Here is a 21,490-nt window from a genome sequence, read left to right on the forward strand (position 1 = left end):
GTCTCCAAAAGGAAAGGCGTTAAGGCAATAAGCAACAGCTCTAACCGTGTCCCCTGAATATTTCTCTTCTGTAGGAACACATAGAGATCCCTATTCCAAGGTATTTTCTAAAGGAGAAGCTGAAGGTGCTGAGAGAGAGGGAGAAAATCCTGGCTCAGATCTTAATTAATGCTGGATTACAAGATATCGAACTGGTTAGTATGCCATGGGTACCATAATTATCCAGACATCGGCCTATCCTTTGACTTTGTCACTGAACATGTTAGAGACATCCGAGTGAAGCAGACAGATTTTCTCCATACCAGTCCATCATGAAACATTGATGTGAGAAATATTTGTGTATTATATATTTACTCAAGTGCATCACCGGGTGAATCACAAGAGGAGAGAAACATAATGTACATTTCTTTCCACCCCCAGGGAGAAATGTCGTCAGTCTGAGAATATTAACAATGTAACTCTGCAAAATAATTTGGCTTCATTTTAGGCTGGGAAAGTAATCGAAGGGCAGCATTTTGGCCTCAGTTCAGCAAGCTACTTAAGCACATGGCTATCTTTTATTGCACAACTAGTCCCACTTATATCAATTTAGATACATACTTCAGTAGTGTTTGTGTCAGGGTCCATAACAAGAAAAGAAACCACAGTTAATGTTGCATAACTATTAGTATTCTAACCTCCCGTTTTCAATTGTTTATCACATTCTGAAAAATTCTTGTGATCTTTTTGGTGCAGCTGCCATAGCTAGGAGAGGAAAACTGAAATTTAGCGCCAAGATAATCCTTGGAGAGGGGAAGTATCTTTAAACACTCTGGTGAATTTCATAGTGAGCTAACAAAAACTTTCATATGCAGATCCTTTGTCTCAGTCCCTGTACACCTTAAAGTGTGTTTGCTCTTCCCACCTCCTCTGCCCAAAGTGACCTATTAAGGATGAACCTATCTGATGTGGAGCCAGATTACATGCGAGTGAAGAGTTTTCACCTTATGTACTCTAGTGGAACTGACGGGCAGTTCTCTCTTAGCATGTTACCACCGGGGAGGCACGTAAAGTTGAATAAATCATCTTTATTAGCACAGTTTGTATAGTTTGTGCTGTGCTCTACTTCAAATTAATTCTGTCCATCGATTTCCTGTGCTCAAATACTACCACTGTGACTACTACTGAGTATTCTTGACTTCCGTGTGCATCATATATAGAAAATTCTGGCTGTCTGCTAACAGGCTACTGTATTCTTATATGCATGCAATAAAAACTGTTACAAAATGTGCATTAAAAATTCAATAGTTTAGCAGGGACCTTTTACGGATGTCATTATTGTGTAATCATAGATTATGTATTTTTTCCTTGTAGGGAAACCCAGTTTTAAAATTTAATGCAGTGAGCTCAACTCATTATTTCTACACAAAACTGTAACCAATTGTGGATGTCAGTAACAGAAGAGGGGGGAAATTTCACCTGTCTGAGAAGGGAACTCTAGGCTTCAGGGACATATTCAGAAGCTCTTATCGTCAGATATTAGGAGGAAAATAAGGGGAAGTCAATATATACCTTGAGAAATCTATTAGTTTAATAGAGTTTAACCATACTGATATTTAGTCTTATTTTTCAAAACAAAATACAATTTGTAAGTTATTCGTTACATAATCTACAGTAAGAACGATTCTTACTTACTATCTTTATGTCATCAGAAACTCCTTGCACCCCCTCAAATCTACCTTACAGAATGGTATGTTGGTTATAGAAGACCCTGGCACAAATTAATTAAGATTCTGGTACAATTATCAAAATGCCAAAACTGTCAAAACTACAATTAGGTGATCCTTAGGTATAGCTTTCATCTCTCTGTCTTGGATTGTTTTTGTCTTAGTGAAATGTATCCAGGTTATCACGAGCTATTCAATTTGCCAACTAAAGTAGAATTAATCAAAGGCACATCCATTTTCAAAAGGATTCAGGAAATAACTTTTAAGCTCTACATATTCTGCTAGCAGGTCCATTTATCTCTGCTTTTCTCTGTACCACAGAAGAAATACGTAAAGCCCTTGCCTCTCGAAGAAGTCATTAGAGTAATCCAGATTTCGGAGAGGGCCCGCCAGGGTCGCCTAAGGGCTTCATTCATGAAGCAAATCTACCTGGAAGAAAAGAGAGAGAGACAGGCCAGACTCCAGGGAGGAAAAGGTCCAGATTTGGAGGCTGCTGCACTTCTTATTCAAAAGGCGAGTCTTGTTTCTGTCAGTAAAATGCAGGGGGAACTGACGATGTGTTTTGCTCACACGAGCAGCATGAAGCTCACGAGACAGAACATTCTGATTTGGCAGCAGCCTGCCTGGGTAGCTGGTTGGAACCCCAGCCTGGGGCCATTCCAAACAAGAGCGGACAAAGCACTAGAAATGAAAGTGAAAGGAACGGTCCTGCAGTGGCAGGAGGTTTCTGGGGCCCAAACGGAGCTATACCCCATGATCCAAATGTATCGTAAGTGATTCATGTGTCTGCGGAAGCAGAAAGAAACAACCCTGCAAAAACAGTGTAGTCAGCATGGCGTTGAAAGACAGGCCACTGCTCCACATAGAAAATATTCACCTGCGTGTTTGCAGCATCCCAGAGCTCCAGTGAGAGTATAGTGGGCCCCTAGTTCTAAACCCGCTTCCAACGGTTATGCTTTTCACATGTGCAGGGGGGTGGGGGAAGAGTAGGCTTGAGAATCTGTTTAAAATAATACCGCAGATGGCAACCTGTTCAGCAGTAATTGCTTCAATTGTATAGTCTGTTTTTCCTTCCTCTATTTGTTTTTTCCTGTGCCTGCTGCAGTAAAGGAAGCTGTAACAAGGCCCATTTATCTCATTAGCGTTGTGTTTACAATTCAGGTTTGGCGTGGATTTACGCAGTGGAAGAATACAGTGAAAATGAGAGAGGAGGAAATGATATTTCTGGGGATGGTAAGTTTTGCTTGGCAAAGAATATAAACTGTGTTCAAGATTGTGGTCCCTTTTCCCTTGGGGTTTTTTGTAAATGAACAGGAGGGGGGGGAAAAATTCATTTGCTAACACTCATATGCTAAAGAGGTCTTGGAGACCAAAGACCTCGACTGAAATGACCAATGGTGCAGCAGTTGGGCAATCTCTCTTCTAGTATAAACTCTCATGATGTACATTAGTGCCGTATCTACTGCAGATGTGAGACGAGACAGGCTGCGCTCCAAAATTTAGCGAGTGTGACCCAGGCACGGCAGAGCATGGTACTCATGTCAGCCAGCCTTCTGTTACTAACGCCTCAGCACTCAAGTGCCTTATCCCTGAAGCAGAGCTGAACCTGTCAAGTCTTCTCCTCACACTTTTGCAGGGCCATTCCCATTGTGTGTGGGGCTGGGGACCAGAAAGAAGCTGCCAAATAAATATCTCCCCAAAGCTCATGTGGGAGGGAAGAGGCAAAACAGAACCCTAGAGCACCTGGCATGGCAAGTCAAAAAAGCAAAACAGACGTACAGAGTGAACTTTTAGACCAGGAGGGGTGGAGAATGCGAAATATCTGGGGGAGTTTCTCCCTCACCCATAATTAGGGACGGTAAACCATCTCCTCCCTACAAGAATAGGAAGGTGGATGTTTCCCCTAGTCTGTCCGGGCCTAGCTTATAGAGCTTCTCCCTGCAGCTAGCAGCAGCTGACTCTCTATGAGTCTGGTCTATGGGAAAAGCCAGAGAAGGTGAGGGCAGGAATAAAACTGTTCCCTTCATTTCCCAGAAATGTAAAAAACGTCCATATTGCAAATTTCACCGAATCATAAATGACTAGGGCTGGAAGAGACCTCAGGAGGTCATCGAGTCCAACCCCCTGCTCAATGCAGGACCAACCCTGACTCAACGAATCCAGTCAGGGCTTTGGCCAAGCCTGGGAGTTACCCCCTGTAAGCATGGAGGTTCCACCCCTCCCTACATAACCCATTCCACTGCTTCAACACCCTCCTCATAAAATATTTTTTCCTAAAATTTGATCTACACTTCTCCCACTATAATTTGAGACAATTGCTTCTTGTTCTGCCATCTGCCACCACTGAGAACAGCTGAGCTCCATGCTCTTTAGAACCTCCCCTCAGGTGCATTTTCTAACACTATCCAATCTCCCCTCACTCGTCTCTTCCGAATGCTAAATGAGCCCCGTTCCCTCAGCCTTCCCTCATAAATCATCCACCCCAATCCCCTAGTCATTTGCATTGCCCTCCACTGGGCTCTCTCTGATTTGTCCACATTCTTTCTATAGTGTGGGGCCCAACACTGGATACAGATGCAGCCTCACCAGTGCCAAATTAAAGGGAATAATCGCTCCCCTCGATTGGCTGGCAATGCTCCTCCTAAAGTAGCCCACTTTGCTGTTAGCCTTCTTGGCAACAAGGGCACACTGTCGATTCCTATCCGGCATCTCATCCACTGCAATCCCCAAGTTCTTTTCTCTCGAACTGCTGCTTAGCCAGTCGGTCCCCAGCATGTAGCAGTGCTTGGGATTCTTCCGTCCCAAGTGCAGGACTCTGCACTTGTCCTTGTTGAACCTCATAAGATTTCTTTTGGCCCAGTCCTCCAATTTGTCTAGGTCACTCTGGACCCTATCCCTGCCCTCCAGCATATCTACCTCTCTCTATAGCTTGGTGTCATCCGCAAACTTGCTGAGGGTGCAATCCATCCCCTCATCCAGATCATTAATGAAGATGTTGAACAGAATCATCCCCAGAACCAACCCAGAAGGCCCTCTGCTTGATACCCACTGTCAACTAGACATTGAGCCATTGATCACTACCCACTAAGCCCGATAAGCTAGCCAACTTTCTGTTCACCTTTTAGTTCATTCATCCATGTCAGGGGTCTTTAACTTGCTGGCAAGAATCTTATGGGAGTCCATATCAAGGGCTTTTCTAAAGCTAAGTTGTATCACATCCACTGCTTTCCCCATATTCGCAGAGCCAATTGTGTCATCACAGAAGGCAATTAGATTGAGCTGTTCTTGGAAGCAGCAACTTGGAATAAATTGTAGTGCTCCCTGCAGCTAGCTGTGAGGGGGCGAATCTCCCCATACTTTTCCAACCGTCCTCTTTTGTCTCCGATGCATTAGTCCTGGCTGTCACCATTCTGTAGTATTTATTGTATATGACACAGTATAGGTGCCACATCCTTCTCCAGGTCCCCTTGTCTACTACAACAATGCACTTGTTGCTGCTGTATTCAAATAACAGCCTTTTACAATAGTGCCTTACAGTAATATTCATTCTCATTGTGTATGTGGCACTCTGGCGATCGATCTTTCAGGATTTGATTTAGTGGGTCTAGTAAAGACCCACTAAATCGAATGCTGAGGGTGCCTCCCCTTGATGCAGGTACTCCTTGCTATCATGAGGAGTAAGAAAAGTCGATGGGAGCATTTCTTCTGTCGACCTAGCCTAGGGAGCTGGTGTCCCTAGCCTCTGTTTGTCAGAAGCTGGGAATGGGCAACAGGGGAGGGATCACTTGATGGTTCCCTGTTCTGTTCATTCCCTCTGGGGGCACCTGGCATTGGCCACTGTCGGAAGACAGGATACGGGGCTGGATGGATCCTTGCTCTGACCCAGTCTGGGCATTCTTATAAATTCCTATTATGGAGAGGGTGCCAAGCTTGGTTTAAGGTAGGTTGACTCCAGTTGCAGTATTTACATAGCTAGAGTTGCATTCCTTAAGCCAACCTTTCCTCTGCCGTGTAGACCTGCTTAGAGAGGATTCCGGTCTCTAGCAGATGATCAGGTGTAATTAGATATACAGCTACATCCTCTTTTCACTATGGCCTACACACTGAGAATGGGTGTGAGGACAGCAATGTATTGTAGCCTATGGGGAAACGCTTGCCCCTAAGGGGGCAAGACAGCTTAAAACCTGATACAACATCCAGTCTCTTCACTTTCCGACCAGTTTTTAGGCTCAATAGAGTTGATGTTTGCAACTCTGTGCTCAGTAGAGCCATTAATTGGTATTAAATGTCTAATTGAGGGTTATGGGGGAAATAAAAGGTGCTTTGTCTTCCAATATTTTAATATATTGGGTTGGTGTTTTTCTTGCATTTTTAATGCTATATTCCTCGCTATGGCCTCAAGGGAAACAAGTGGCAAAAGGCAACTATTCACATTGATGGATCAGCGGGGAGCTCCAAAGGTCAGGCCCGTTTGATGTATGAGCATGACAGCTCTCTAAAAAATTATCCCAGGTCGTTATGTGTAAACATCTCAAATTTGCTTTTCTAATACTTTAAGATTTAGATAAATTAGAAGACATGGCCATCCATTACCTTAAGCTCATCACAAGCAAGTCTGGACTTGTACTGCAAGACATTTGAAGTAATCATTTGGAGTTGAAATTATAAGTATAAAGTAGCATAATTTACATGGGACTTTGAGGAAGGCATTGAAAAGCTTTAAATGATTAATAATGACTTTTGGGGATATTCAGCGATATGGTCCTAATAAGAATATACACAAATAAGATGGTCCCAGAGTCAGTCTATCTGCTTCTGAATTAACAGTGCTCATGCATTTCGCTGTCAGCGCTTATTTCTCCTTTCTGACAGAAACACTTTCTGTCAGTTTCCTGGAGTTGGCGTTTATTTCTTGTTTTATTTGATGACAGAGTAGACGTCCTTAGTCTAGAGAGAGAGAGAGATTTTTTGGGCTGTAGTACAAAGTCTTGAGGTTCTTGTTATTATTTATTAGAGCTTAATTACAGAAAAAGCATGATTCCCTCAGCACATTTTTCCAAATCTCAGATAAATCTTGATCTGAAAAACCTGCTCCATTTTTTGAAAAGGCAAAGCCTGACCAGGAACACATATATCTTTATAGCTGTCTCCTGACGTGCTTCCTGGTCTTCCTCACATTCCTGCTCTACTGCTAATTCAGCCATTGACATTCCAGTTAAAGTTTCACCCACTTTGCATTGCCCTGAAAATGTGCAGAAACCTTTATTTTATTCCTCCAGCCATGTTAAAATTATAGGCCAGCCATGTGCCATATTTCTGATTTTTTGAAAGCTACTATCTAGCTTCTCTTATTTACCTGTAACTCAAGAATAGCATAGTGCTCAGACTTCAGACATGGGGGGCCAGATTCACCAGTGCGCCGTAGTTGGTTTGTGTTGGTGCAGTGATCCAAAGCAGCCGTAAACCTAGCTTAGCTGGCTGGGTAACCTGTGTGTATGGCTGTTTTGTTTCACCGAAGTGGTGGAAAGCAGCTGAAGTGCACTTCTTTTGCTAACACAGGTGCGCCTTCCACTGAAATCAATGGGCGCGGTGCTCAGAATAGAGCCTGATCCTGTAAAGTCATCAACGGTTGAGGGTCTACATCTGTGGAGATCCTCACCACCTAGTAGGGCTAAGTGGGAAACCTGTTAACATGGAAAGTTATTAAAGACGCTTTGCAAATTGGCTGATTCTACACAAGTCTGGTCCACGGGAAGAGAGGAGAAGTCAGAGAAGAGAGGGCAGGAAGGAAAGCCAAAGTAGATCACATCCTGAAAACCCAACAAACTTCCATGCTGCAAATTTGATCTGTTCTTGGAGCAGCAACTGGTGCTGACTGGCCTATGCATCTTGTCGGTAGAGAATATAAGTAAGGAGTTGCTTGAATGGGCACCCAGGGACTATCTGAAACCAGCTATGATGTATGGGTTTCACTATGGATTGCACGAGATGCCGGGCTCAATTCCGCAGGCTGCTAAGCCCACTGGTCCCGAAATTCTTCCATGCATTTTAGCTTTAAGCACGAGGAGCCGGCCCCATTGAAGTTCAGCACTTCACATGCTGAAATGATTTACAGACTGCGGCCTTGTTTGTTGGGATTGTGCTTATTGATGTGCTGTTGTGCACTGCTAGGCAACTTGGACACTGTGCTTTTCCACAATGATTTATGCTCCTACCCCAAGGGAGTCTAAGGGGAAACATAGGCTAATACACAATTTTGCATAGCATTTTAGAGGAGTTTTCCCCTCCTTTCATGTGGATTTTCAAATGAAAGCCATTGTGTACTTTTAAATAACTATATTCTCCCTCCTTACCTTTTCTAAACATACCCTAATTTAGGCATGCTGGCTTCGGTCAGAGCTGTATTTCTCTCTGTGGGTCTGGATTTGCCAGACTTTTTTTATTCTTTGAATTCCTAATAAATATATTTCAGCCACTCCAAAAAAATCAGTGTTCCCCAGAATAGCCTTCTGAGTAAACATTGGAGGCTGTAGCTAAATAAATAATTAGATTGGATATAACAAACTGCAAACTCTATAAATAAGTGGAGCATAAAATAATTCTTTGGCTCCTGAAGTGAATAAATAGGATGGCTGAAGGGTGCCCAAAAGTCTGTTTTTATTAAACATGAATCTTAAATGCTATTTTGGTTTAATTTATAACCCATGTTATGTTTGAGCAGCTCACACAAAGGGGGGGGTTGTATTACATCCCCATAGGTATATGTTTGTAAAATCTGAACAGTGTTATCCTACATTTAATGTGATTTTATGGGTTTAGTGTCAAACTTGTAAGATGCTGGAAAGCAACACAAAGTCATCTCCATTATTTTCTGCTGTTGCACCTTTTTTTTAAATGAAATTATGCTGATATTTAAACAATTGGCTTTTAAAATCAAAAACATGCATTAACGTCTTAGCAAAATAAGTTTGGCGGTGTCCCCGGGATTAATATCTGAAATAAATACCACCAGGACTGTACAAAATAACACCATTATGAATATTGTTTTAAAAAAATTCCATGTCAAATTTAATGTTCCTTTTATCTTTTTAATAAGTACTGTAAGTTTCATAATGACATAAAACTGAGCTGTTTTCAGTATTTGCCTGACCAGGCCTCCTGCCACAAATAAATACCATTGTTTGAATGCATGTGACAATGACTTTAATTGGCAAAGCTATTGGAGTGAATCCTATAGTGGGAAGCTTTAATGAATGCAATACATTTCACTTTCTGATTCCATTTTGTACCTAATTTGGGGCTTCAGTCATATAAATTCATATGGTGCGTCGAGGCTATCACTATTTGCATTGTATTAAAATGGAAGATCTATGAACAAATACTTAGTAAAATAAGAGACTGGTTTAAAACCTGTTCTTCATTCTTCAAAGCAAAATATTGAGAAACACAGAAAAACTCTAAATAACAAATGACACAGTAAGCTTTTTAAAAGAATGTCCAGGCAACCAATGTTTAAAATTCAGTAGCATAACTGGCTTGAGAAAGACTAGACCTCTAGAAAGCTGAATTGTGAACTCCTTTGCTCGGACTAATAAGCAATTCTACATGTAGTCTCTTTAACTTCAGTGGAATTGTTCATATGAATAAAGGAGTGTTTAATCAGGCTCTGAATAAATATATATTCTGCTGAGAAATGTATCTTCTGCTACAGATGGGTATTATAAGACAAACAGAATCCTAGAACACAAGAACTGGAAGGGACCTTGAGAGGTCATCAAGTCCAGTCCCCTGCCCTCATGGCAGGACCCAGAACCATGCAGACCATCCCTGATAGATGTCTGTCTAACCTGCTCTTAAATATCCCCAGTGATAGAGATTCTACAACCGCTCTAGGCAATTTATTCCAGTGTTTAACCACCCTGACAGTTAGGAGGTTTTTCCTAATGTCCAACATAAAGACGTGAAACAGACTTACTAGTTTAATGGATTTTTGTTGTACACGACTCTGTTTAAAGATTAACATTTTGGCTAAAATTATCCAAAAGACAATGCATACAGCAAAAATCCCACAAAAATGTGTGATTTGGATTTGAGGTCTGCAAAAAATACCTGATAATAAAAACATAGTAAATTTACCTTTCAGGCACCATACTCCTAAAATATGAAATAACATAAAACATATTTATTTACTGAAATGAAGGCCATTTCCCCCCTAAATGTAATCTTAATGGAACAATTGAAGAGCAGTTAGTTCCACAGCATGGGGCATCCTATATGCAGAACTGTAGCCGCAAGCATGTTCAGCCCGCCTGCACACCTCTAAGTGCTTTATAATGAACAATAAAGCAGGCTGGGGTGGAAAGAGCAGTTGAGCTGACTAAGCATAAAGAGGAAGACTTTTCCACCTTGAGAAGGTTGGTCTGCACATGTGAGTTCTCAAGCAAAAAACAGAACACTGGGGGAGCATTCATCGCATTGGCTTACCTGGAAAATCGTAGGGAACGTCTACTGCCCGGTATTTTTCTTTTCGCAAAACCTAAATTCTTTTTTAGACACCACAAAGAACACAACAGCAAGCAGTTCTCTCAGTGTACTTGTGACTGATGAGTGGGAAAAACATTCTTTCAGACAAATGTCCACTTTCCCTTATTAATTTAAACAAGGATTTTAAAAGACAAAGCCCATCAAACATTAGATAAGCATTTTAAGTTAATGGGCCATGCAGTCCTATTTTCCCACAAACTCAGGAAGCACCGAATTATGGCCTATTTTTACAACAACATCAATTATTAATATGTATACTTTGCTGACAGAGGACCTCGCTAAAAATGTGAGTTTCGTTATCCAGTTCTGGGTCATTAACCATGGAAAGCTTGTAAATATAATGGTTTATTCACATGGGAAGCCTTCATTAAGATGCATTATTCTATAGCTGATGTGGCTATCGTGCATTATTGAGTTCACTGTCTCCATCTAATATTTGTAATTTGTTTTTAAATGAGTTGCTGTTTATAAGGCGAGTGAGCAAATTTGAATTTTGCATGGCCAAAGAAATTTCTTTAAGAAGGAAAAAATGCTTCTGCCCCAAGGAAAAGCTATTTATTAGCGTCTCTGACTGCAGAGTGCCTCCCTAGGAGTCTAAAGCAGCCGCATAAAACGCATTCAGAGAAACGACATAAAAAAGAAATTGGCTTTTGTTTTTAACACGTGCAGTAAGTATACATGTGATAGGTCTGAAAACTTTAAGGATTCTGGAAACTGTCCAGGGAATATTGATCTGTTTGGTAGTATTCAAAGATTGTTATTTGGATGCTCTAATAGCTGGGGATGTTCGGAGCTATGTTGTCATGGGGGGCAACCACCAGGAAGGAGGGACAGCCTTTTAGCATTTCCTTTCCCCTGCATCCTTGGACACTCAAGATGGGTAGATCATGCCGCATGTCTCCTTTAGAGTCCCCTGAACATTTGTCCTTTATAGTCCTCTTGAAAGATGCATGCAAAGAAAACTCAGCTTCAAGGTCAGAGAGACCTGGAAGAGAAGAGTGAGGGGGGATTTGATAACAGCCTTCAACTTCCTGAAGAGATGTTCCAAAGAGGATGGAGAGAGGCTGTTCTCAGTAGTGACAGATGGCAGAACAAGGAGCAATGGGCTCAAGTTACCGTGAGGGAGGTCTCGTTTGGATATTAGGAAAAACTATTTCACTAGGAGGGCGGTGGAATACTGGGATGGGTTACCTAGGGAAGTGGGGGAATCTCCATCCCTAGAGGTTTTTAAGTCTCAGCTTGACAAAGCCCTGGCTGGGCTGATTTAGTTGGGCTTGGTCCTGCTTTGGGCAGCAGGCTGGACTTGATGACCTTCTGAGGTCTCTTCCAGCCCTAGGATTCTAGGATTCTAGGCCTTTAGGGTGGGATTTAGGCCTCAACATTTGGAAATAGGTTTAGTGATACTATCTCGAACAGGTGACATTTAAGGTGACATAAAAAATGAAATTTTCTGGACTCAGGTCCACAGAAACCAAGCTCCAGTGACGTATGGTCTTACTGGCTTTGTTCCTTTGTAAAGCAAGAGGACTGAAAAATAATTCTCTTATTCACAACTGTACCATCCTTGGCAACGTTCAACTCATTTTTCCTAACATTTACTTTCAATTTGAGAAGGCTGGAGGTCCTATTTAAAGATTTTGTTTTAAAGATTACAGTTTTTGTAGCTAATGTAAAAAAAAAAAAACCCAACAAACTTAGATTACATAAGGAAACAGCGCTTACCGTGTGCAGTCATTTTTCTTTCTTAGTTGTCCGGATCTTTCACAAAGCAAGAGTAGAAGAAAAGCCTCTTATTAAGAAAATAGGGAAATACAATTGTGAATGCACAAAAATTAGTTATTAAACTCAGGAATCACTACAGCGGGTTTGGTTATAAAAAATGCGCTAATGTTAAGTTAACGCTGTTCTTTTTAACTGATCCAAGTGGTGGGGGTTTCTAACATTTCCCTTGGGAGACTATTCATAGCCTAACAAGAAAATGAAAGCTGAATATGGAGGAGAGGCATTAAGACTTAAGAACATAAGCAAGGCCATACTGGGTCAGACCAAAGGTCCATCTAGCCCAGTGTCCTGTCTGCCAACAGTGGCAAATACCAGATGCCCCAGAGAGAGGGAACACAACAGGTAATCAACATGTAATCCCTCTTCTGTCATCCATCTCCAGATAAACAGAGGCTAGGGACACCATTCCTACCCATCCTGGCTAATAGATTCATGGACGTTAGCTCCATCAATGGCTAGATAGCTTTTTTTTTAACCCTGTTAAAGTCCTAGTCTTCACCGCATCCTCTGGCAAGGAGTTCCACAGGTTGACTGTGTGCTTCTTTTATTTCATCTCTTCATCTTTAGTTGTACCCTATCAACTAGCTTCTTTTCTTGATTGTTTATATCCTTCACATATCTGTAAACTTAATTAGTGATTAGTACTTAGAATTAAATGAATACTTTATATAGATTATGTGTCAGTTTTACTTATTGCTTAGCTACAGTGTATATAACAAGCTCTTTTCAACCCTTTCCTTCTGTGGCAATCCTTTTCCCTGCTCGTCATCGACCTCAGCTGGTATATTGCTCTGGCTAAATATCCTTTGTGGTCCTGCTACTAGTTTCCATATTTAAGCCAGTCTGAATTCATTTTGAAAAATCCTGTGACACATTATTGGGACTACTTTCCCCCTCCTTGTTTTTGTCAGTATAATTCCACTGATTTCAGCAGGAGTGACACAGTGGTGAGGCAGGTCTATGGTAAGTATGTAATGTTGTACAAAAAGCCAAATACGCATTATATGATTTGTAAATTGCAACTCATTTTCTTGAAGAACAGGAACCAGCTTATATTTCTTACATATGTAAAAAGATACTAGTCTAAATAATATTGGTATTTTTATTTATTGCAAAGATTTTATGAGGCTTGCTGAATGTAGAAGGGAAGGTTTTGACTTCTATGGGAACACTGAGAATTAACCCAAGGTTATATCTTCTAGTGACACTGCCAGGTACCGAATATATAGAGCTGCACCCCAAAAACACACTGCTGTTCTGGTTTTCTTGTCGGTATTTGCTCATTGCCTGGTTTTGTCTATTTCATTTATGAATCATTTTGTGGTACGTCACCTGAATATGGTCCAGATGCAGAGAAAATAGTTAACTGCTATCCTGAATCAGGGCCTAAGATGACCACACCTCTAATATAGCATCATACCCATTTTATATATTCTGAAACTGATGTTTACTTGGTAATTGTTGGGTATATTTTCTGTCTGACATTGATTAGTATTCATTGAACAAAACTAAACAGAATCTGGCCAGTTGTTTGCTACAGGCCTCCCTCTTTTCTTTTCTTTTCTTTTCTTTTCTTTTCTTTTCTTTTCTTTTCTTTTCTTTTCTTTTCTTGTAAATAGTCTCTGAGACTGGGACTTTCAGTAAAGTGTTATAGAATGGTAGAGCAAACAGAATGTTGAGCCTAATCCAAAAGCCCCTGTAAGACTCCCATTCTTTTCAGGTTACATTGAGAGAGACCCTGTGAGGTTTTCCTCTGGAGCGTGGGATATGGGTTACCTTCTGGTTTGAACTAGAGTAAATGGGGGATTCTCTGTGACTTACGCTTTTAAATCGTGATTTGAGGACATCAGTAATTCAGCCAGAGCTTATGAACCTATTGCAGGAGTTAGTGGATGAGGGTCCGTGACCTATGACAGAAATCAGATTATATGATCGCAATAGTCCCTTCTGACCCTAAAATCTGAGGGTATGTCTACACTACCACCCTAGTTCGAACTAGCGGGGTAATGTAGGCATACCGCACTTGCAAATGAAGCCCGGGATTTGAATTTCCCGGGCTTCATTTGCATAAGCCGGCCGGCGCCATTTTTAAATGCCGGCTTGTTCGAACCCCGTGCCGCGCGGCTACACGCGGCACGGGCTAGATAGTTCGAACTAGCGGGGTAGTGTAGACATACCCTGAGAGTCAATGGCCTTTTAAAAAAACTTTGGAGTGGTGGGGGTTTGGATACAGTTACAAATCATGTTGGGGAAAGAGTAGGATTTACATTTACTCAGTGTGAGATAGTCACAGATTGAGTTGTCTATATGTTCTATCACTCTGCGTGAGGCAGTTACCTTATTTTAGGAAAATACAATAGCTTGCATCCCTAGAAATGACCTACCCTTCTTTTCCAACCCACCCCATCCATTTTCCATTTATTCTTCTCTTCAGCCTTGGTATACATTGTGCTAAATACTTCAAAATATGTGATAAACTAAGAATTTTTTTAGATTAAGATCAGTTTAACTAAATCCATGCATCAGTTTTAAATCTATATTTTTTACCCTCTGAGTTGGAAAATGACAAAGTCAAAACATATTTTACATTTATAAATGATCACAAAATGGAAAATACAGCCTAGTAAAGTTCTATCTCAACCCCACAGCTGATGTTTTTCATACTACTTTGATTGCACAAATGAAAGATTTTCATTTGTATCTATTCTAAAAGACATACATAAAATCAATCAGCTTATATCCCCAACAAGTACCAAGCTTATTTATTTATTTTTGTAATACTTTATTCTGACTTCTAAGCACTTAGACTTCTAGACAGGATTATCTAATCATGGGAAATTTGGGGAGCTCCTTTTTTATTTACAGTGTTTGGATTTTTATTTATTTGATGTTTTACTCAAGGGAAGTGCATTTCCGAAAGGAGTTTTACCAGCTGCCACAGAATACCAGGAAACAACTGGCCAAACAGCGCATATAAAAAATTATAACTGAACAAATTAAAAACAATGCTGTCTAATTAAAAAGAGCCACCGGGAAATCCAAACATTTGAGAATTCAATTAGAAAAACCTCTGGCACCCTTCTGACATGGATAAAGTTGGCATTGGCTGCACAGCGGTCTCCTCACCTGTCTCATTGAGATCCCAGAATCCCACGCTGGAAGGATTGTTTTTGTCCATAGCAATTTTGTTAATTAAGGTTGAAACACTAACAATAGACCATTGTGTGCATCCAGGCATTTTTTATGGGCGGGGGCGGGTTCCTCCTTTTAAAAAATTTTCACACATACAACAAGGCTTAAAGAACCAGAGTATCAACCCAGCATTCCAAAATATTCTGAGTTTCTTTAATTTGGATCTTTTCTTTTGAACATCCCTCTCCCTTTTCATTTTCAGAACCTACCTCCTCAGTTCCAGAGGGTTAATGCTTCAGTAGCACGTGCCCAGAATGTGGAAGCCAAGCGGTGTGAGATCCAGGGAAAGCATGAGACCGCGTACCAGAAAGCTCTGGTATCCATGAAGACCCATCTGAGAGAAATGGAAGGTCCCGACATCAAGGAAAGTCTGCAGGAGCAGATCCGCCAGTGGTTCATTGAGTGCCGGTGAGATGAAAGAAAATACTTGCACTGTAGAAATTGCATTTGCCTCAGAGGGCCTGAGTCTGAAGTAAAGTGCTACTCAGAATAATGCTCACAAATTGGGCTACTTTGTGGTTTAGCAGTGGTTCCCTTTCTTAGGTCAGTGGAGGCCACGTTGCTTCACTACATCTAGGGTTGCCAAGTGTCTGGTTTTTGCCTGGACACTTCGGTATTTGGGTCTCCCATCCGGTAAAAAAACCTAGAAAATTCCGTACATGTGAAATGTCCGCTATTTCCTGTTTCCCTCTGATGGAAGCCCATCGGGGACAATTTTCTCCTGCTGCATTTTGCGGGGGCAGGAGAGTGAGGAGCGCGGGGCCATTTAAAGGCACAGCACCTATTCTATTCTTTTTTTTTTTTTGCTTAACAACTATGGTTTCCCCCCTTTTTTTTCCCAACAGAATTTTTCCCCAGCATTTTTTTGGGGGGGGGGAGGATGGAAGGGGTTCTGTATTTTATGTTAAACCATCTGGCAACCCTAACGACATCACTGCAGGTGTATCTAGACTACAGGGCTTTATGAACAAAAGTGGACTTTTGTTGACAAAACTATATCTGCGTCTAGACTACCACCATGTTCGGTTGACAGTAAGACAGTTTTGTCGATGGCGGTAAACCTCATTCTACGAGGAATAACGCCTTTTGTCGACGGAGTTCTGTCGACAAAAGGCGCTATTGCATCTACACTGTGCTTTTTCAAAAGAGAGTGTCTAGACTGTTTGTCAACAAAGTGGCTTTCTTTGTCGACAGAACTGGCTGTAATCTAGACTCTCTTTGTCGACAGAGGCTTTATCGACAGTATCTCTGTCAACAAAAGCCTGTAGTCTAGACGTACCCTGGGTGTAACCCCTAGTTAGGGAATTAGCAAAGCAACACACAGTCTGTGGCTCTAGCTGAGAGTCCAGGAAAAATGGTAGTCAGTTGGGGTCTCTTACTTGCGATCAGGGCAGAGGCCTGGCTCCGCCTACCAGGGCTCACAGACTGGCCCTTCCCCCTCTAACTCAATTGAAGGCTACTCCACCTCATTACAACTACTCACAGAGGAAGGTCTACTCGGGTAAGTAAGGATCACCGAATCACTCAGAATACTTTTAAACTCCACTTTAATTTGTGTCCTAACTTTGTGTCTACATCTCAACACTTACAAACTCTGAGGTCATGCTTCCTATATAATGTATAGAGTTTGAAAGGAATTGTCAAGCCTCCTATCAGAGAAAGGAACATGGATTTGCCATAGTGGTTCAAAGAACTCATACATAGGTCCCTTTTCCTACCACTAGCAGCATCGAATAACTAGTGTGAAAATCCCACATGGGCCTAGTCCTCCAAAAATGTAAGCACATATATAATTTTACTGTGTATATTCATTTAGTACACGAGTAAAGTTAAGCATCTATGTGTTCGCAAGGTCAGACCACTGATGCCTATGACTTTCCGAGCCAGTTCACCTTTGGCAAGTATTCTTTAGTTGATGAAATTCTAGATGTTCAGCTCTAGCATAGGATTATTGTTGTGGAGTAGCATAATAAGGAGATATCGACTGTTTGCAAAATACTTCTAATCTCCAGCACCAATCTGTGAGATCTGTTAACTACAAGAAAATTGAATTCAGGCAGCAAATCCAGGAATGTATCAGTCGAGTTTCAGATGCTTTACACATCTGCTCATGATTACTGTGTGTGTTATCAGTTTGACTATTTGCCCAATTTACATGATAGATGATAGTTTGACTTGAGGAGCTGTGTCATCTACATTCATGGTTCAAGTTGGTTGTACCTCGCTATAATGTGCCTCCATGTGCTACTCATAAGAACGGCCAGACTGGGTCAGACCAAAGGTCCATCTAGTCCAGTGTCCTGTCTGCCGACAGTGGCCAATGCCAGATGCCCCAGAGGGAGTGAACAGAACAGGGAATCATCAAGTGATCCCTCTCCTGTTACCCATTTCCAGTCTCTGACAAACAGAGGCTAAGGACACCATTCCTACCCACCCTGGTTCATAAGTATTGATAGACCTAACCTCCATGAATGTATCTAGTTCTTTTTTGAACCCTGTTAAAGTCCTGGTCTTCACAACTCAACTCACAACTCAACTGTCACACATATATTGCCATCCTCAGTGAATCTTGATGTGTTTCTAAGGTATACGTTCATAAATCTTGCTCTGTTTGTGTTTGCACACTCCATGACTTCCTTTAGTGTCTGTTTGGCATATATCTACAAGTAGGCGTATGAATGGTCGAAAACCTGGAGTTGTAGACAGCCGGTGCCAGTGATCACTGTGTTTCAGTGTTGAGCAATTCTTCTGCCCTTACAACGAATAGCACCTTTCAGAACAAGGGGGCTGCTGGTGGATCCCTCACTGAGAGCAAGAATTCCAGAATCTGACCATAAGAATGTGCAAAAGTGAAGGCAAAAGATTTCAACCCTTGGTCATGATCTCAGTGTGAAAGTGTCATGGCCATCTGAGTCTCGTCATGGCCATCTGAGCCTCGCCATCCAGGGCTGAAGCCAAAGTCCCAATGCCCTGGCCTGAAGAAACAGAGGTCACGTCAAAACATGGACTCCATGACCTCTGTGACACACTCATAATGTTACTGATTAGCTAGTTGAATGCAAAGTGTGAAGAGCTTTGGGGGAAGCATGTTCTGTAAAACTTCCATTGAAGAGCTTACCTATTAATCACACAGTGAATCTTCAGTTGGTGAATTGGATGCATTTTGAAACTGTCCTGTTGCAACTGAAAACAAATTCATTACAACCTGAGAAGAAAACTAGTCATAGGTACGACTCTGCTTATTTCCAGTTTGGATTTTCATTTCCTGAAGACTAAAATGGGGAACACAGACTGCAGTGTGTCACCTTCAATGAACTGCTACCATATGAAGGCCTAAAACCATCAAAGTTATATAGGCATTTGGAGACAAAGCACTCCGTCTATAAAGACAAGCCCCTTGATTGGTTTAAACAAAAAAAAGATTTGTAAATGTCATAAAAACAATTTTACTTTCTGCATTTAATCGTCGGGTGAGTCAACTGCAAAAAACTTAAAACAATCCTTCTCTCCAATGATGCAATACAGAGAAGAATTTGCAATATCTAAGAAGATATCAAACTGCAAACAATGGATCATCTTTCAGTAAGCAACTGTTTTATTTTACAATTAAATGAAGCCACAAATGTGTCAGGCTGTCCTATCTTGGTGGTTTATGTAAGGCATGTATGGGAAAGTGATTTCCAAGAACAGTACTTATGTAGTGTGCATTTGCCTGCTTCTACTACAGCTGGTGATATATTTGTTCCACTAAGTAATTACTTAGGCTATGTCTAGACTGCAAGCCTCTTTCGAAAGAGGCTCTTTCGAAAGATGCTTTCGAAAGAGCCTCTTTCGAAAGAGAGCGTCTAGACTGCACGTTGAACTTTCGAAAAAGCGGTTTGCTTTTTCGAAAGAAAGCATCCAGTGAGTCTGGATGCTCTCTTTCGAAGAATCCCTATTTACATTGAAGAACGCCTTCTTTCGAAAGAGGAACTTTCGAAAGAAGGCGTTCTTCCTCGTGAAATGAGGTTTACCGCCATCGAAAGAAAAGCCGCGTTCTTTCGATTTAATTTCGAAAGAACATGGCTTGAGTCTGGACACAGGTGAGGTTTTTTCGAAAAAAGGCTACTTTTTTCGAAAAAAACCCTGAGTCTGGACACAGCCTTAGAGTCAATGGGATTGAGCTGGTTACAACTGATGCTTCAATGACAGGGGAACATTCAGGAGCTGTTCCAAGAAGCCATTTAAAAGCATTCATTACAATGTGGCACCACTGTTAAGCTGCTCATGCCTCCCTATGCAGGAAAAACGTAGTACCTGAGCATCAGTGGCCTCTTAAAGATGTCAAAATGGTGAATTACATCAAACAAAAGGACAAGAATTCATGAGGCTGGCAAGATTTCTGTCAGAAAACGGGCAGTGCGCATGTACATCTGCGTTACCATGCTGAGGTTCGTGGGCTGTCCTGTGGTAAAGCGTTATGTCATGTGTGCAAACTTAAAAGTGAGTTGGCAGCTTTTCTTGAAGAAAAAAAAAGTTTCACCTGGTAGAGCACTTCAGTAATGGTACATGGCTTGCTCCACGTGCATATCTGGGAGAACATGAGATTGTTTTCCAGACAAGCAACTGAAGGGCGAAGAATGGCTATAGGGTTCATTTGGAGTTGTGTTGGAAAGCACGAGTCTAAACTGTGTAACAAGACTCTCAGCTGGTCGAGTTGTCCTGCAAACACACTCCACAGAAAAAATACACTGAAATGAACCTTACCAATTTTTACTGCAGTGCTCCTGGAAAAAATCTTCCTCTTGCTTGCCATGTGCTTAGAGTCATGTTGCCTTTTAGTGCAAATATGCGTGAAACTAGATTCTCGTGTGTAACTGGATTCTCTGCCTTGTCTCATCAGAAGAACAAAGCTTCAGAGGGGTAACTGAGTTAGTCTATAAAGTGCTACCAGACTAGTTGTTGTTTTTTCAATTTTTTCCTGTTACAGACTAAGGCTACATCTAGTCTACAAGCCCTTTTCGAAAGAGAGTGAGCCGCTTTTTCAAAAGAGAGCACTCTGGCAGTCTGGATGCTCTCTTTTGAAAAAGCACTGTTTTCATTCAACACCTTTTTTCAAAAGAGCACTTTCGAAAAAAGGCGTTCTTCCTCATAAAATGAGGTTTTCCATGGTCGAAAAAAACCGCCACATTCTTTCAATTTAATTTTGAAAGAACGCGGCAGCCGCCTAGACACAGGGGAAGTTTTTTTCGAAAAAAAAAACCCTATTTTTTTTTTAAAACCCTATAGTCTAGACACACCCTAACAAAACATGTAGATGGTATCATGAGCTTTCAAAGAAGAATAAAAACAGGGATGGATTGGATGTGGAACACAATCTTCATAGTTTGCTGACTAAATTACACCAAACTTTGATAAACTCGTCAAAGAGAATCAAATTCAGATTTCTCATAAAGTGGAACCCAGGAATTAGTATACTGTACTGTTATTAATGTGTTTCTTTTGATGTTGATTTTTGCTTTTACTTAACTGTTCAGCTGCTTTAACTAAATACCAGTAGTAGTAATAGTAAAAATTTGGGGGCCAACATACTTGTGGGTTTTCTACTTCAGCTATTTACTGGATCAGGACTGGCCATCAATGGGTCCTGGTCCAAAAAGAATTGAGACCCAGTACTCTAAAGGACATATAAAGCTTTTTTATTATAGCAGCTACTATTATCTTTTTGAACCAAAGACTGTATCTCATTTGTGCATGTATGTTTGCCTACTTTAACCTTGTAAATAATTCTCATTTCTTTTTCCTAGTTAATAAAAGTTTATTTAGTTTATTATAGGATTGGGTACAAGCATTTGGTGAGAGACCTAGGGTGCACTTGATTATAGGGTAAGTGATGGTCCTTTGAGACTGGGAGTAACCTGAACATATAATTTCAGGTGTAAAGTACCACCTAGTCCCATTTCCTATGGGGGAAGGTAGACTGGAGTGCCCAAGGGGATGATCTGTGACTCCATGTTAAGACTGTTCTAGTGCTTGAGAAGGTCACACTTGATACTTGGTTGATGAAATCTAAGTATAGATCACACAATCAATTGAGGGTTCATGCCCTGTTTCTTGACAGTCTGCCCTGAGACTGGCACTCGCAATCATAAACCATGCCAGATAGCTTGATAGTGACATAAATCCCCCCTTTTTGCTCTCCATGTGAGGCTTCCATGTAACTTACTAAAACAAGCTTCCCACAGGCACATTCATTTTCATCTGACTAGGTAAGAATTGAATCTGCA

The 21,490-nt window shown here is 41.2% G+C and overlaps 1 protein-coding gene across 2 annotated transcripts in view; it reads left to right on the forward strand.

Moving 5' to 3' along the window:
- The window catches only part of DRC11 (dynein regulatory complex subunit 11), a 120,839-nt gene that overhangs the window by 14,429 nt on the left and 84,920 nt on the right, over nucleotides 1–21,490 (forward strand). For both annotated transcript variants that reach the window (XM_075934044.1, XM_006127447.4), the window contains exons 3-6: nucleotides 75–194; nucleotides 2,028–2,219; nucleotides 2,868–2,939; nucleotides 15,427–15,632. In XM_075934044.1, coding sequence (XP_075790159.1) covers nucleotides 75–194; nucleotides 2,028–2,219; nucleotides 2,868–2,939; nucleotides 15,427–15,632 — 590 coding nt within the window. The remainder of the gene's footprint in view (nucleotides 1–74; nucleotides 195–2,027; nucleotides 2,220–2,867; nucleotides 2,940–15,426; nucleotides 15,633–21,490) is intronic.

This window comes from Pelodiscus sinensis, chromosome 7 (assembly GCF_049634645.1).
Source record: "Pelodiscus sinensis isolate JC-2024 chromosome 7, ASM4963464v1, whole genome shotgun sequence".
Classification (NCBI taxonomy): domain Eukaryota; kingdom Metazoa; phylum Chordata; order Testudines; family Trionychidae; genus Pelodiscus; species Pelodiscus sinensis.